Source organism: Haliaeetus leucocephalus, unplaced genomic scaffold (genome assembly GCF_000737465.1).
Source record: "Haliaeetus leucocephalus isolate CR32 unplaced genomic scaffold, Haliaeetus_leucocephalus-4.0 Scaffold495, whole genome shotgun sequence".
In the NCBI taxonomy this organism is placed as follows: domain Eukaryota; kingdom Metazoa; phylum Chordata; class Aves; order Accipitriformes; family Accipitridae; genus Haliaeetus; species Haliaeetus leucocephalus.
The window spans coordinates 8,286,245-8,301,228 of NW_010972931.1; the positions used below are offsets into that span (position 1 = coordinate 8,286,245).

Consider the following 14,984-nt stretch of genomic DNA (forward strand, 5'->3'; position numbering starts at 1 on the left):
TTTCTTTAACTTAAGACACCAAAGGTAGGAACTTCTGGCCTGCAATTTTTCTGCAGTTTATACCTTTCATTCTTGACAACTTTAACAGGAAACTTGACAGGGTTTGGTTTTGGTTAGGTTTTTTCTTTCTTTCTTTTTTCCAAAAGATGAATATTCTTCACAATCATAAAATCCATCTTTTTATCCAAGCCATCTTTTTATAAATAACTAGGAGGATCTTTATTAATTCACCTGTTCTAAAGAACAGTATTACTTTCTTACTCGCCTTACAACTAAAGAGGAAAAAAAAAGGGGAGAACATCCCACAAAAACTCCAAACATATACTTACTTTCCATCAGATGAAATTCCAACTATTCTCCTGAGATCAAGTGGCCTTCCCATATCAAAGGGAGGGTTTGAGGCCTCAAAAGACAAGCGTCTCCTAAATGGCTCCCAAATTCCTTGAGCTTCTAGATAGGCTGTTCCAATTACCAAGAGAAAGAGTACACTGCAGAGAAGAGAGGCAGTCATCTCAGTATTTTTATTTTTGAGCATTTTAAGATTAATGAATCTAATTGCACAAGACAAAAAGTTTGTCTCTTCTACCAAAAAGCTGAAAACTGCATCTAAACCACAACTTTGTCTGATAGAAACATGAAATACACAAGTCTAGCCTGATATACACATCACTTAACACTGAGAATGGAAGCTAGGTGCAAGTCTGACATGCAGTTGCCAAGAATATTAATCCAAAATTAAAAAGAAAGAGGTATAATTAAAATATTAAAATGGCATCCAAGTGGTCACAGCTCTCGCAGCTCGTTGGTGCAATTCCATTTTAAAAGCAGAGACCCTCTGCAGAGAATTGTACTGCTGCTCAGAGAAGTAAAATTGAAGAGCATTATTTCAGGGAGTTTTACAACTAACTGCATCTGCTGCAATACCGTGCTTAGGAGTTTCTCCACTTACATAATGCACTGCAGTGAACTATATTTTTGAATGAAGCAATAAAACTACTGCAGAGACCTTCATCGCACTGCTACCGATTTCATCTTCTAACAGGTGGGAGTTTCAGGGGAAGGAGACACAGTGACGATGACTAAAGCTTGCCTTGCCTATTACCCTAGAAAGTTTATGAGAAAAGAACTTTACATTAGCAACTTCAGTTTCTGTTCTCCCCCCTGTTCTGATTGCCAGTTTTTCGAAGCCAAGTGTATGAAAACGAGCATCAATTTACACGAAGGATGAGATACCTCTTGCTTAATTTTACCTAAAAAAATCTAGTCTAGATATCATCTTTTTAACTATCATCAAAAATACAAGCAACTCTGGAGACCAAGTCAGCTGTTGATAGCTGGTTGTCAGTGCTTTTCTCCCAGTCGCAGGGATTAAAAAGGATTCTAGATGCATAACCAGATGGCAGAAGGTAGGAAAGATAATTTTCACCCAAGATGTTACAAGAAACAGAAAAGTTAAAGAAATAGGGGAGTTCTTCTGACAAGCTTACACAAACTGTTACTCAAAAGAGTAACACTTGCCTTGGGTGCCATGCCATCAAAAATGGAATTACCTTTGGGATGTAAGGAATAAGGTATAATTTCTTTTAATTGTTAATTGTGATCCATGATGCTATTTTAAAGTTTCACAAGACTGATACCAACAAGAGCATCGCATCTCTACACAAACTTGGGATGGAGTGGCAGGGTTTTGGTGGGCTGGGTGGCACCCTTCCCCCTCAGCCCCCCAGCACTCCACTCACAGTATTGATGCGGGGTTCCGCAGAGGTTGTACAGGGGAAGCTGCAGCAAAAGGTCACCTTGGCAGCTTCTCCTCCTCTGCCACTCCCTGGGTAAGGACTCTACTCCCTCTACGTAAGCCAACTTTGGTGTTTTGATAAATGAATACCAGCTTTGAAATGAAAAACAGAACAAATCTTGTTCTGTGGTCTTTTAAACTGCACTTTCTGGTTTTGGTGTGGTGGGAGCAGTGGTGGTTTGGGTTTTTTTGCCCTTTTTTTTTTTTTAAAAAAAAAAATCATTATTAAAAAAAGAGAAATAGAACTAGCCTAAAGTGTTCATGTCATTTAAATTACAGAACAAATTAGTGTGAGGAACACCACATAGTGGGGAGTAACACCGTCTAGACACCCAAGAATGATCTTGGCACATCCCTCTTTCCTCTCACAGTTTTATCCTGAAGCACACACATGCCTAGATAGTAAGTTCTTCATAAAAAGGACTGGGTCCTTTGTCATGTTTGTACAGATCCTATCAAGTTGGACTTCAAAACTTGGAGCCACAAGTATGGTAACAATCTAAACCAATAGTGATTTAGGGACGGCAACAATAAACACCAGCTTATCAAATTAAAAACATGAACTAGACAAACTCCTAGAGTTGTTCATTCCTAGAAATTAAGGACAGCTTTGCAACAATATAGAAGTATTGTTTTAGTGGCAATTAGCAAACCCCTACGTGATGGCATCCTAAAAGTTAGAGGCTGTCTGTGCACGGGATCCTTAGAATATTATGAGATAGTTACATTCGGACTCTTCTAGTTTGCTGCTAAGAAGGATGTTTTGGAATTGTAGGAAAAAGACATAGTGAGGGAAAGGATTAGTATTCTGTATTCTTTTTTATAATTAACAAATAAAGTATATATAAAATTATCCACGCAAACTACCCTTAATGAGCTGACAAGCATTATTCACTGTCAATATACTGAAGAGAAACTAAGCTTATAAATTTCTAGCAAACATACAGAAGAAAACCACTTCAGTACTTACTCAGCACTTTTCTATGTAATGGAATATTAGTTCAGAAACAAAATTTCCTAAGTAACAGAAATTTTCCTGTTACTTAAGAAAATGCAGTTTCCTAAGTAACACTGCACTACTTAGGAAAGTGCTGAAGAGTCAAAAAAGAAAATGAAGCAGGCTGTAACTTTATCTTCTCTACTTTTTTTATCAATGCCTAGAAGGAAAGACTGCCTAACTGAACTTTTATGTGATATAGTACAGCAAAACGGAAGAGCCAGTATCTTAATAAGAAAAAAAAAAAAAAAAAAAAAAAAAAAAAAAAAAGCAGGAATATTTCACATCTGTGAGAATGCTTTGGATTTGCAGCACACAGAAAGACCACTTTTTCATCACAGGTATCTACAGCAGCAATCCATCTCACACTAAGATATAAGCTTAACATTAACGAAAACCAGCATTTGTTGTTACTGATAAGTAACAACTTATGCTGATAAGTTTCTATGCTAGGGTTTTCTCTGGATAAAGGCAGTGGGGAAAGTGTCTCACATCCAAGAGGTAAGCACAGGGACACATTGTTTATAACCTCAGATTTCAAATAAAGACAAGTAGAGGTTAGACTAGGAAAACACAGTGGAATTTTCAAATCACATTTCAAGCAGTCATAGCTAACACAGGTCTGCTGAGAAAAAAGTGCATTAATAAGCTACTACGTAACCTCTCAGTGTGCAGTGTTGCAAACAATGCCCTTCAGGTTCTCAGAAATCCCATTATTAGTATCACCAGTTGTCTGTCACATACAAGTGGCAGCAAAGTTAAATTCATCCAAGGCATCTGCTAGGCTCATTACAGTCACTGCCTCCTATCTCTCTAAAGCACAACACTCCAGAAGGATGCTTAAATTTCTATGGGAATTCACAGTTAGCAGTGCTTTAATACCTAATTTGACTCAAGTTTGGCTTAATTATTTATCAAAAAACTACACATGACCAGGGTTAACAGGAATATGTATCTCACTTAAGGAAATAGGCCCACACAAGAAGCATATTATTTTGTCCTGAGTTTGAGCAGAAAGTCAGTACCCCTCAGCCTTAAACTGTTTGTACTCAATCCATAGCAGCGTTTATTAATTTGTTCTCCTTTTTCACCTCACCCTATTTTATTTTACAGCAATTACAGCATGTACTGAATACATACATATTTCTCTATAACCTGTATTCAAGCAGTGGTAGTTCGTGCACATATACCGGTAAGAACAAACGTACACTACCTCATTATTCCTGAGATGATTATGTACAGTGCCAATTCCCAGTTGGGCCTGGGTAGTGCTTCTGCACACGTTGCTAACATGTGATATGGAAGGGATGCATTCAAGATAAATATGAATTCAGAGCCTCCTGTGGTGATCAATTTTAATTCACGTATGACTCTGGAAGCAGTGAAATCAGGTGTAAACCTGAAAACAAAGTAAAGCACGTTAGAACTTTTCATATGAACAGCACGAAAGTTTGTGATAATTTATATTATTCATAAATTAAAAAAACTAAAACCTTGACCAGTTACTGCCATGACTGGCACCCCAATCAAACATTTAGAACAAATAGCCCTAGTAAGTATGACTAATAACCATCCATGCAATTAACCTAAAAATACTTACGAGTACCTTTCAAATACCTCAGGATGTGTTTGACTAAGTTCATAAACACCTATGCTTAACACAACTGATACTAGATTACCCCTCATACACCATATGAAGATATAACTGAAATTAAGTTTTGACCAAATCTGCTAAAAGAAAGCTATGAATGCAGTAAAAAATTAACAGCAGCAGTAAGCAAGCAATGGAACCGACTATTATGTCAGCTAATAAAGTTTTTAAACACTTCACCTTTAAGTCACAACTGCATGCCTTTTCAAAAACATCACCACTATGTTCCCATCTCATCACAAAGATTGTTGCAGAAATACTAGTGAAGTTTCACTGCCTGCAGTACCTTGTACATCCTTTCACAGAACAGAAGCATCTTCTGAACTTCTTAGATACCATTCTGAATAGTTAACTTTACATCCAAGCAGTGTTAAAAGATCAGGGTTTAGTGCAAAGATCTTTTACAATAAAAATTGACAGAATTAAACAATCATTATCATTAAGGCTACAGACATAATATTCAAAACTAATATGCTGTGCATTATGATAATAATCCTTAGTCTAAAGGCTCTTTTCTACGTATTGCAATGCACCAAAAACATATGTAAATCTAGATCTCATGTGCATTCACAACCCAAATGAAGGAAATTTATAAAAGCCCATATAGTAACACTATTCCAACTCAGTAAGTTATACTTACTGGATAGTAATAAAAGTAATACTATAGTCAGTCATGAAAACTTCAAGTTATTTAAAAATCAAATAGTGTTTGCAAGAAGAGAGAAAAATTTCATGCTTTAAGTTGTATTAAAAAAAAACCCTGAAACACTCAAAGCTTAAGTAAAAAACCTCAGAATTTAATCAAAGTTTTCCTCCGAAACAGAATTAGGTATACAGAATTCCTAATGTAAGACTCCATTTAGATGTAAGAAAAAACACTTACAATATGACAATGTCTTTAGAGGCATTGGCACTTAGTGCAAACTCATTACAGTTAACTACTTTAAATCCATATCCTTCACATGTATAGCCACTGATTTCCATAGTTTTCACATTAATCTGCAGCTGCCCTGTATTTTCCACTTTAAATGTTCTTCTCAGTGTGAAATTCGGTTCTTTGTATTTCATTTCTAGAAACAAACAGCAGAAAGTGGTTAGTGTTATGCTAAACAGATATCCTTCACTGTATTCATATTCTTCAGTAGAAGAGCATTCTTGTCAATATTCTAGCAGGAAAGGGGACTAGCGAGGCCCATGGAAATCTGTATGTAACCTGCAGAAAGATCTCTGAAAACAGATTCTCATCACTGTCAAGGAAGGGCAGTTGTACAATTCCAGAGTACTCTAACTCATCAGGGAAAAACCACAAAACCCCAGACCTCCAATAGCACTGCTGCCTCACAAAAAATCATCTAAGCTGTAACATTCTTTGATGTACTGCTTAGTGTTGTGGTATTCTGTGAAAAGTCTCAGCATGAGGAGAATTAAAGCTTACTTTTTTGTGTCTTAAAAATAAAATCCGTGGCTGAGCTACACATATCTTATTAGCCAAAAAAAAAAAAAAATCCCTAAACCACAACATGTAAGAGGTAATGACTAAGCTTTACTTGAAGTTTTCTTACTCATCCCTTAAAAAAAGCAGAATAATCTCAGATAATAATTAACATGGCACCTTACAAATGTGTCTGGAAATCTGCAAAGGTAACAAAGCAGATTTTAATACCAGAAACAACTAAACCTCTCTTACCAGTTCCTTTGGTAATACAGGTGCTCTTAGCTCTCCTCTCAGAAGCAAGCCTGGGGCCACAAAGCAGAAAACCTCTGGCCCCAGAATAGAATCCAGCTGGGATTTAATTTTCATCAAGGAATATACACTACCTTTTTCCCTGTTGGCTATGTGCATACAGATTATGAAGGTGTGAGGGGGAAAGAAAAAAAAAAATACACAAAGTTTCATCTGTGACCCAATTTGACTTAAATTTAGGAATTAGAGATTATCCTAGTAAATGTACTAGGATCTTCACCTCCTCTATCTTGAATTTTAGTGGATGAAGGGCTTTTGTTTCATCTTTCCTAATTTTCAGATTAAAATGAAAAAGGTAAAATATTTAATTCTCTGCCTAAATGAAGAAGCAATTTTAATGTATTTAAAGGAATTAAAATTTTGAGGCACTAGAACACGGGAAAAAATACTTCCACACGTTTCAAGTTGTACATGTAAAATGTAATTTCTTTTCTGTTCAGCATAGTTGCTCATGAAGTACTCACTTTCTGAACAGTCTTTTAATAATGCTTCTGTGATTTTAAATCGTAAAGAACTTCCTGGACCAGGAGGTTTGCCTGCAACCTTCAAGCTCTCAGTCGTTCCTTGTCCTTGTACCATTATGGCATCTATTACAGTCAAATTATTTCTGTGCACAAAGAAAAAGGGGAAACATTCATAAAAGGATTATGCAGTCTATTGCTCCTGCAAGCTTCTCTAGAGACTATGAAGTAATATCTTAAATCTGGAGGACAGAAATATAAGCAGTTCCATGGATAATTCCCCACAATATGGAAGTAAATAGTGGGGGTCTCAAACACAGTGTTTACAAGACAAAAAGCTAAGAAATCACAACATAGTATACAAATAAAAACTCCAATGAGGTACTAGTTAAAGTTTATATTTCATCATCATATGAATGTATCATACGTGACACAAAAGTTGAATAGCTATTCAAACAGAGCTCTTTACTAGAAAGACTGAATTTGCATTGCAGTGTGATCTTGCAAATGGCATCTATAACTACAGTCCCTACTTTCAAGATAGTGTAGTACATATTTAAGAATTCAAATCTCCAAGTATAACAGTGGCTTATATATTTAAATTAGAAAATATGTACTGAATGGAGTTTAACTACTGTAAAACATATCACAATTACATTTAAATTAAATCTTTCTCCAGACACATATGATTCTACAATTATTCTTGTAAAAGCGATAGTTTCTTATTGGCAGCCGATCACAAGTATGATCATGTATATAAATAAAAAACATCAGAAAAACTCACACTCATTTCAGAAATATCTATCATACCTGATAACAATTAATGATGAAACAGTTTTATTAAGAACTGGAGTGAACTTTACTTTGACAGACTTTCTCTCACCAGGTTTTAATATTAGGCTTAAAACTGAATGACGAGCCAGGCCCTTTGTAAGTCCTACAGTGCTCTGTAATGGCTGGACCTTAAGAGAGTGGGGAAAACAAAGTAACACTTTAAAAAATAGGAAATTTTTACATATAATTGACAGAAATTATATTATTTTAGTAGAAGATTGGTCTTGTCATAAAGCAGTGTACTACACAATGTTATATACTGGTTTTGTTAACCAGAAAGTCTGACAGCACAGGAATTTTGCCACTTATTAGTACACCATCTGTGTTTATTAAGAAGCAGAAGAACATAGCAAGACAGAACTGAGCTCAGCTATACACATGTGGATTCATAAAGCTCTGGTAGAAGAAAGAGTTCAGAAGTTTTTTAAATGTGTATTTTAAACACCAAATTAGCATTCAGCCATTACATAACATTTTCTACCCTCAAAATGTTCCATTATTAAAACATTCTTAGAATATTGTTTTTCCTAAGTAAAGGAAAAAAGGGGAAAAAGCAAACTTAAAATAGTAGAAGTATTGAAAAAAGTGTATTTTGCCAAGTTTGCCTTTAGATACTGTGCAAGCATCAAATCGCTAATCTAAAACTAATTGCAAATGGAAGGAAAAAAGCATACATATTAAATGAGAAAAGAAAGCGTTCAGGATGTGGCATGCTCTACATGAAAAAGCACACACTTAAAGATGTCCACAAAACTCAAATCATTTAAAATAAAGAACAAAGCAATGGAAAACTCAATATTTTGCTAATTTTAGAACTATCAACCACTACACTGAAAAAAATTATCCTGTATCAGTAACAGAATGAATAAAAGCATTTTCCTGTAACTTCCACAATCCTATTATAAAGTAAGCATACAGAAAAAGCAACATTTTAACTGTTACATTTGAAGAAATAGTACTTTTCCTAATTCCCTGAAAATAGCCAACAGAAGCATCACATTCTTCACATAGTGTTACCTAAACTTGAAGACATGTACAACTGAACTCCTAATAAAACATTAAAATATCGAAATTTAAAAATCTAAAGAATGTATTGACATACTTACACAATTTCTGAAGACCTGGAACTCTAGAGTCCTCAGATTGAAATTAGTTGGCTTACTCAAATTAAACCTGAAACAGACATGTAATTTTTTTTTTCCCCACATCAGAGAAGATAACAACACACTTGCACTTAAGGATTTTAGCACAAATCAAGAGCTTATGGTAGGACTGAAATAATATGCAGCTGAAAGGATCATTCAATTTTTCTTATTTCTCCCCCTTATACTTCAAGTTAAGGAAAGAATGTAAAATCATTTTAGTTTAGCAAAAAATACACATGTGTGTTCAACGGCAGTCAGCCTAGATTTAGTTCTCAACTGGCCTAATGATTCAAATTCTAAAAGGGGCCAAAACTGTAACTACCAACACAGCTGCCAGATATCGCGTGGATTTTTGTAAAATGTATTTTGCTGTGGAGTGAGAATGGCGTAACTACTCTAAAACGATACTTACCGTTCTAACATTTTATCAACGAAGGTGGATGGGTTAGAATACAGAGCTACAGGAAGGAACTGAACATACACAGGAACGTCAGCTGGATTTTCTAGAAAAATTTCTTCTTCCTATTCAGAAACACCATTTTTGTAAAGTTTACATTGGGGTTAATGTAATTAGAAACAGTTAAAAATGCAGTCCCCACAAAGTAATACTATCAACAAAATAACTTACTGATGAACTGTTTGTATTGGTCAGAGGGAAGCTTAGATGGCGTGGTGAGCTAAGTATGGAAGGCCAGGCCATTTCTGCTGTAATTTTCAACTGGACATCCTTCTGAAGATCTGTGTCTACTTCAAATACAGCATTCAGCCTGGAGAAACAGTTATAAAACTTACTTTACAGGAGTAAAATAGGAAAAGCCTGGAAAAACCAGAGTGCTTAAAAGCACCCTGAAAACAACACTAGTTTGAGAAACACAAGGGTACATTATATTTATATGCAATTAAGAAAGCCATTGAGCTCTGCCCATACGTACTGCTATTAAAAAGTGCGACAGAAACTACCAAAATGTGCTACATGAGACCAACCCAAAGATTCTAAATATATTCTCTACTTAAGTATTGTTGGCAACATCCATCCATTCCAAGTTCTGTTATGGCCTATTTATGGATAAAGGTGAGCAGAAAATGTGGTAGGACTCATGCAATCCATCACGAATCTTTCAGTATTTGCATTTCCCTTAAATCACTGCTCTCTGGACAGAGACACAAATTTTATCTCTCATTAGGAAGTGCCTAGCCCTTACTATTGCAAAAGCAAATTTTGAGAATGTAACTGAAATTCAGAGCACTAAGAAATATAACCCCAAATACATTTGATGATTTGCAAAGGTATGAACAGTATATGCCTATACTCCTATCTAACAAATCTAAAGCAAATCTGGACTAGTCACACTTGGGGCCAGCTACTCTTTCCATCAGTGAAAGAAGTTCTTTGCTATTAACCAACTTCTGCAACAGACTTGATTCCTGTTCTCCTACAAGCTCTCCACCATAAGCTGAAACAAGACTAACAGTATTGAGTTCTCCAGTAAGCTGAACAGATGAAACGCTAGACTTCCAACCTAGAGAAGCATTTTGGAGAGACTCCAAATGCCCAAGTCAGAACCCCTCTCTATTCAGAGGGAGAAGTTTCTCCTTTGCTTAATACTACCTTAGATAGCTGGTTCATTTTAACTCTCTTTAAAAGCATTATAGATTCTAGATTATATATTATATTAAATAATATTAGAGCACTGTATATTCTAGCTAGAACTGCTACTTATTCAGAAGCAGTTTTTAATAGAATTTTCCTTTACTGTCCTCTTACTGTAGGTGATAGGACATTCTTGAAAGTTACCGGTGTGACTAAATAGAGGATTCTGTTCACATCAAATTTGTTCAGGAGTTACTAATTTATCAACATTATAACAAAAAAGTAATAAAGGAGGTATGCTTTTGTTACTCTGTTTAGCTACATACAGTCATTTTGTTTCTCCACAAATACATATACCTTTTTTGAAATGATACTCTGGATGCTATCATCACAAAAGACACATGCACTTGCTGTTAATGCTAATTTACATCTCTTGGAGATTAAATCACTTCATGTATGAGAAGGCAGATGTTTAAAAGGTATATTAGGAGCCTACAGAGTTTGACTTTTTCTAAATATTGAATAGCAATCATTAATCACCTTCTACTTAGCAAATCTCAAGGAAAAATACCAGACAATTTGATATTTCACTGAAATGCAATAATCTCAGAATAGTAGCAATAGAAAACCTTATGAAATTGTAAGAGGGATACTGAGGTTAATACTTTAAAACAGATTAAGCAGGGATACTGCACAAAGAGTATAATCTGTTTTTCGGAAATTTCTGCAGAGTAGAGACTGCCTTGCTGTTGCCATCTTTTTAAGAACTGCAGTATATTCTAGTGAATAGTAACTTTGAGTGTTGTGCTTGACTTGAGGAAATTATTACTGGTTTTTAACTTTTAAAATGTTCTCTTTAAAGGTTTTGTAGAGAAGGCCAAGTAACTCCTCCTTGTCCCCCTCACAAAGAGCACTGCAATATTAAGAAATCTTGTATTTTATAACAGCACACAGAACTATCTAGTAATTTAAGGCCTGAGAAAGTAACGGGGATAAAATACTTACCTATGGCTTGAGTTCTCTTTTATTTCTGTCCATTCTTTGAATAAGTTCTCATGCAAATCCCAGTCAGAATCCCACGCATCTTCTTGCATTGCTACGCTGTGCTGAACTTTAGATTCCGCTTTAAGAAAGAACGTGTTTTTTAAACTCTTCATGTAAAAATTATTGCTTAAGGAGAATTTTTTTTTTTTTTAAGATTTTTATTATAAAGTTGAATGTTACTTACATTTAGATAGAAAAGGCAATCCTACATAACAATGATCTCCACATTGTAAACTGGGATCAAAATAAATATTTGCAATCTGCAAAACAGATAAGAGCAGATCAATTAAGAAACAGCACAGTAACTCTAATGACCAAAGAAAAAAGAAAGAAGACTTCTGATGACCACAGAAACTTAACGTATGCTATATATGAGAGAACTTGTAAACATGTAGAAATAAGGCATAAACAAACCTTTGATTTTTTTCCTGGCTCTAAATCTTCTTTATTACTTCTTAGCCTCTTATAATAAAACCTTACATCCTCTGACAGGGAGCGTATGTGTTGTATTTTCACTTTCTGAGAAAAGGAGTTCATAATGTTCAAGCTCTGGTGAACTACTTTCCCCTAAAGAAAAGAAAGGATGAAAAAACTCTGCAGGATATCCATTTCCCCTAGCATATATATTTATTTATGCAGGCTGGCAAAGACCACAGGAGAGCTGAAATGTTAAATTGAGATTTTTAACTATGCTATCTTAAAAAAAAAATGATGCTTGTAACACTTCAGGGTAAGTTTCTGTGAAGTTGTATTCTTTCCTCCATCTGCTTCCAAACACAGCTCATCCCCTTTCAAAATTAAGTACACCTTAAGTGTCTTGAAGAGCTAGGACAACAGTTCTGCTTAATCAAATCATTTTAGCAAAGTACCAGAGGAGGAAAGGCAAGAGAAAACTTCAGTTTTCTGAGCCTCCTATTACAAAAGGGAAACAAGCGTCTTGTAAGAGATCTAGTACATAGTAGCTAGCAATTAGAAACAATCTGAAAGGAACAGTAGAGCAAAGCTGCAGATTACAAACACTACACATGACAGAGGGCATTTAAAAACATAGGTACAACCCTCTTTCCCACCCCCAATGAAATCAAGACACCAGGCATTAAAATTACAACATTTCAAAGGAAAACAGTGCAAGTTTTTTCCCTACACCTCTGCACCCTGCCTCCTCTTCTGAGCCAAACATTATTTTACTTTTAAGCATAGAACATGTAGTTTAATTGTTTGTCACAATCGGAATCATTACAATGGTCAAGTTCTCCCCCTGCCCTCACTTGTAAATCAATGACTCTGGGGCCATGTTTTTCACCTTATCTCAAAACCTAACCCTGACAAGTATAGAGTGAACAATAAATAAAAACCAAAACAAACAAACAAAAAAGTGCAACTCAGGACCGGTGACAACTTATCAGATTCATATAAAATAAATGAATACAAACAAATTTAAATACCCAAGACTATCTTCTAATAAACATGACTAGAGTTTTTCATATTCCCCTTAAATCAATACTTTCAGCTTTTGAAAAAATTCTCTAAGGTAAGGACTGAAGTGGAGAGATGGGAGAGATGCACTTTTGCAGGCTCAAAATTTGACTGTGGCCTCAGGAAAGAGTCACATACTGTAACAGTCTCAACAGTAGCAACTGCAGAGGGAAAGAAACTACAAAGATAAATCTCTAAACAGTATAGTCTTGTTAACCTGAATAGGAGTATGTCTGAGCTTCATCTATGGAATCCCATGAGTAACAAACTGCCATCAATTGGGCAAGATAAAGGTTTGTTAAACTCTGTATAACAAATGAACAGTATCTTACTAAAACCCTTACACAGCATTTAGACATGAAACAGGTAAGGGAAGAAGACTTTGCCCATCAGTAGTAAGAAAAGCAGAACAATGCTATTTAGCATACAGGTCCTCAAAGATTAGCTTTGATCAGGGAATTGTTGAGATGTGGCACTGTGAGCTAAAAAATGCCGTTATGAAGCAGAAGTCAACACAGCTAAGATCTGTTTACATCCAGACACCTATCTTTACAAGGCCTGTATACACTGTTAGTGTATTACTGACAAACTTTGACAGAATACCAGAAATCAGACTTAGGTGCAAAAACACTAAAATTGTAAACAGACAGCACTGGGAAGCAGGCAGCTGCAGGAGAATTCTGTCCTAGGTATGAACTGGAAAGCAAGTGTTACTAAAATTGTAGCACCTAGTTATAGCTGTCAAATTTCTCTACCAAACACTGAAACAAGAAGAACTGATGCTATTTTAGGCTTATTTTCATAAGTAATGGAGGCATTACAGAACAACTAGATGTAACAGTATCATGAATTCAGTGATCACAAGTATAGTTTGAAATGAATCCAAGAACAAGGAAAAGTAAGTCTGCTGTCAATGTTCTCAAATATCAGAAGAGCTAAGTGATCAACTAACAGAAGTACTAAGCGAAGCTGACTGCTCTGAAAAGCTTGGGGCTTGAATACAGAAAACAGTCTAGAATCTTGTCAAAGGTGATAATTATATCTGAATCTACAGTTCCAAACAAAATGCAAGAGCCCAAAGGTCCCCTGAATGAGTAATTATGTGAAAACATTACTAGATAAGAGGATGAAGCCAATTTAAAAAAAAAAAAAAAAAAAAAAATCACAGCCATCTGGGTGTGAGAAAGAATGATGACAGCAAGGAAGTCAGCCTTAGGGGCTGAGAAACACAGGTGCTACACGTAGTACCTGTCAAAAGAAAACAAATGCAAAAAACCCAAACCAAACAACAACAAAAACAAACAAAAATAACCCCAAAATATCAAAGAAACCAACAACCCAAGCTTACCAAAACCTAAGTATACTAAGATACACTGAGAAGCTCTTTAGCCATTCCAGTTAGAACAAAATAAAGGGAGACTAAAAAAAATTCCTTCTTTATGGCCCAAAATGGAACAAAGTATTTTAATGTGGCATTCAAGAGGGACAATGATCTTGCCAGCAATTAGGATATACAAATTAGGATAAAGAATATAGAAATTGCTTTATCTTTGGTGAAAGAAAGGGAACTGGACCTTTAAGTTATTTCAGTTTAACAAAGGCTTATGGAACAGTTCATAGATGAAGTTACAGATACAGTAGTCAGTGTAATAAATATCTATATAACAGTGAGGCCATATAGTCAAATAGGAAACATAGATCCTAAAGATAAAAAATAAAAAGTGATCTTTGCAACTGTAGGCATGACTGTTTGACCTCAAGAGTAGCAAAAGACTTCAGAACAATTTGTGAAGTAGATCAGAAGGAAGACAGAATGGGTAATGGGGCAAATGTAGCAGTGATTTACTGAAGTCCTGCTGACTTCCTATCTTCCTCTGATGAGACCTATTGCATCACTTGTTCAAAAATTATCATTTACCTACAAGGCATGAGATAAAGCATTTGATAAAGTGCTAGTGAAAAATTACTATTTAAGAGTACACTAATTGTAAGATAAGCAGGAGATACTAACCAGCTATCGGAAGAGAAGGTGAGAACAGGCAGTGCTCTATGACAGATTGAGATTATGCAGGACAAGGAAACAAAAACCATTTCCACCAACATGCATGGAGTTAGTTTTATCCTTTCAGAAAACTGCCATCTCCATCTCCTTTTGCTACTTTTTTTCCCCCAGTTTTCAATCTCTCTCCCTATGATTTTCCATCATATTACATTCCCCATTCATCAGAAAGTCACATGAAGTTCAG

At 35.5% G+C, this 14,984-nt stretch overlaps 1 protein-coding gene across 4 annotated transcripts in view; it reads right to left on the bottom strand.

Annotated features, from left to right (window-relative positions):
- TMEM131 (transmembrane protein 131) overlaps positions 1-14,984 on the bottom strand; it is a 100,321-nt gene that overhangs the window by 16,401 nt on the left and 68,936 nt on the right. For 3 of the 4 annotated variants that reach the window (XR_774888.1, XM_010575772.1, XM_010575771.1), the window contains exons 20-30: positions 11,677-11,829; positions 11,447-11,522; positions 11,224-11,341; positions 9,256-9,394; positions 9,040-9,149; positions 8,589-8,655; positions 7,459-7,610; positions 6,652-6,794; positions 5,327-5,513; positions 4,006-4,191; positions 330-488 (exon numbers count right to left, since the gene is read on the bottom strand). Coding sequence is in view for 3 of the 4 variants with exons in the window: in XM_010575772.1 (XP_010574074.1) it covers positions 330-488; positions 4,006-4,191; positions 5,327-5,513; positions 6,652-6,794; positions 7,459-7,610; positions 8,589-8,655; positions 9,040-9,149; positions 9,256-9,394; positions 11,224-11,341; positions 11,447-11,522; positions 11,677-11,829 (1,490 nt within the window). In the remaining variant the exon portion in view is untranslated. The remainder of the gene's footprint in view (positions 1-329; positions 489-4,005; positions 4,192-5,326; positions 5,514-6,651; positions 6,795-7,458; positions 7,611-8,588; positions 8,656-9,039; positions 9,150-9,255; positions 9,395-11,223; positions 11,342-11,446; positions 11,523-11,676; positions 11,830-14,984) is intronic. The other variant, XM_010575774.1, reaches the window with a different exon arrangement.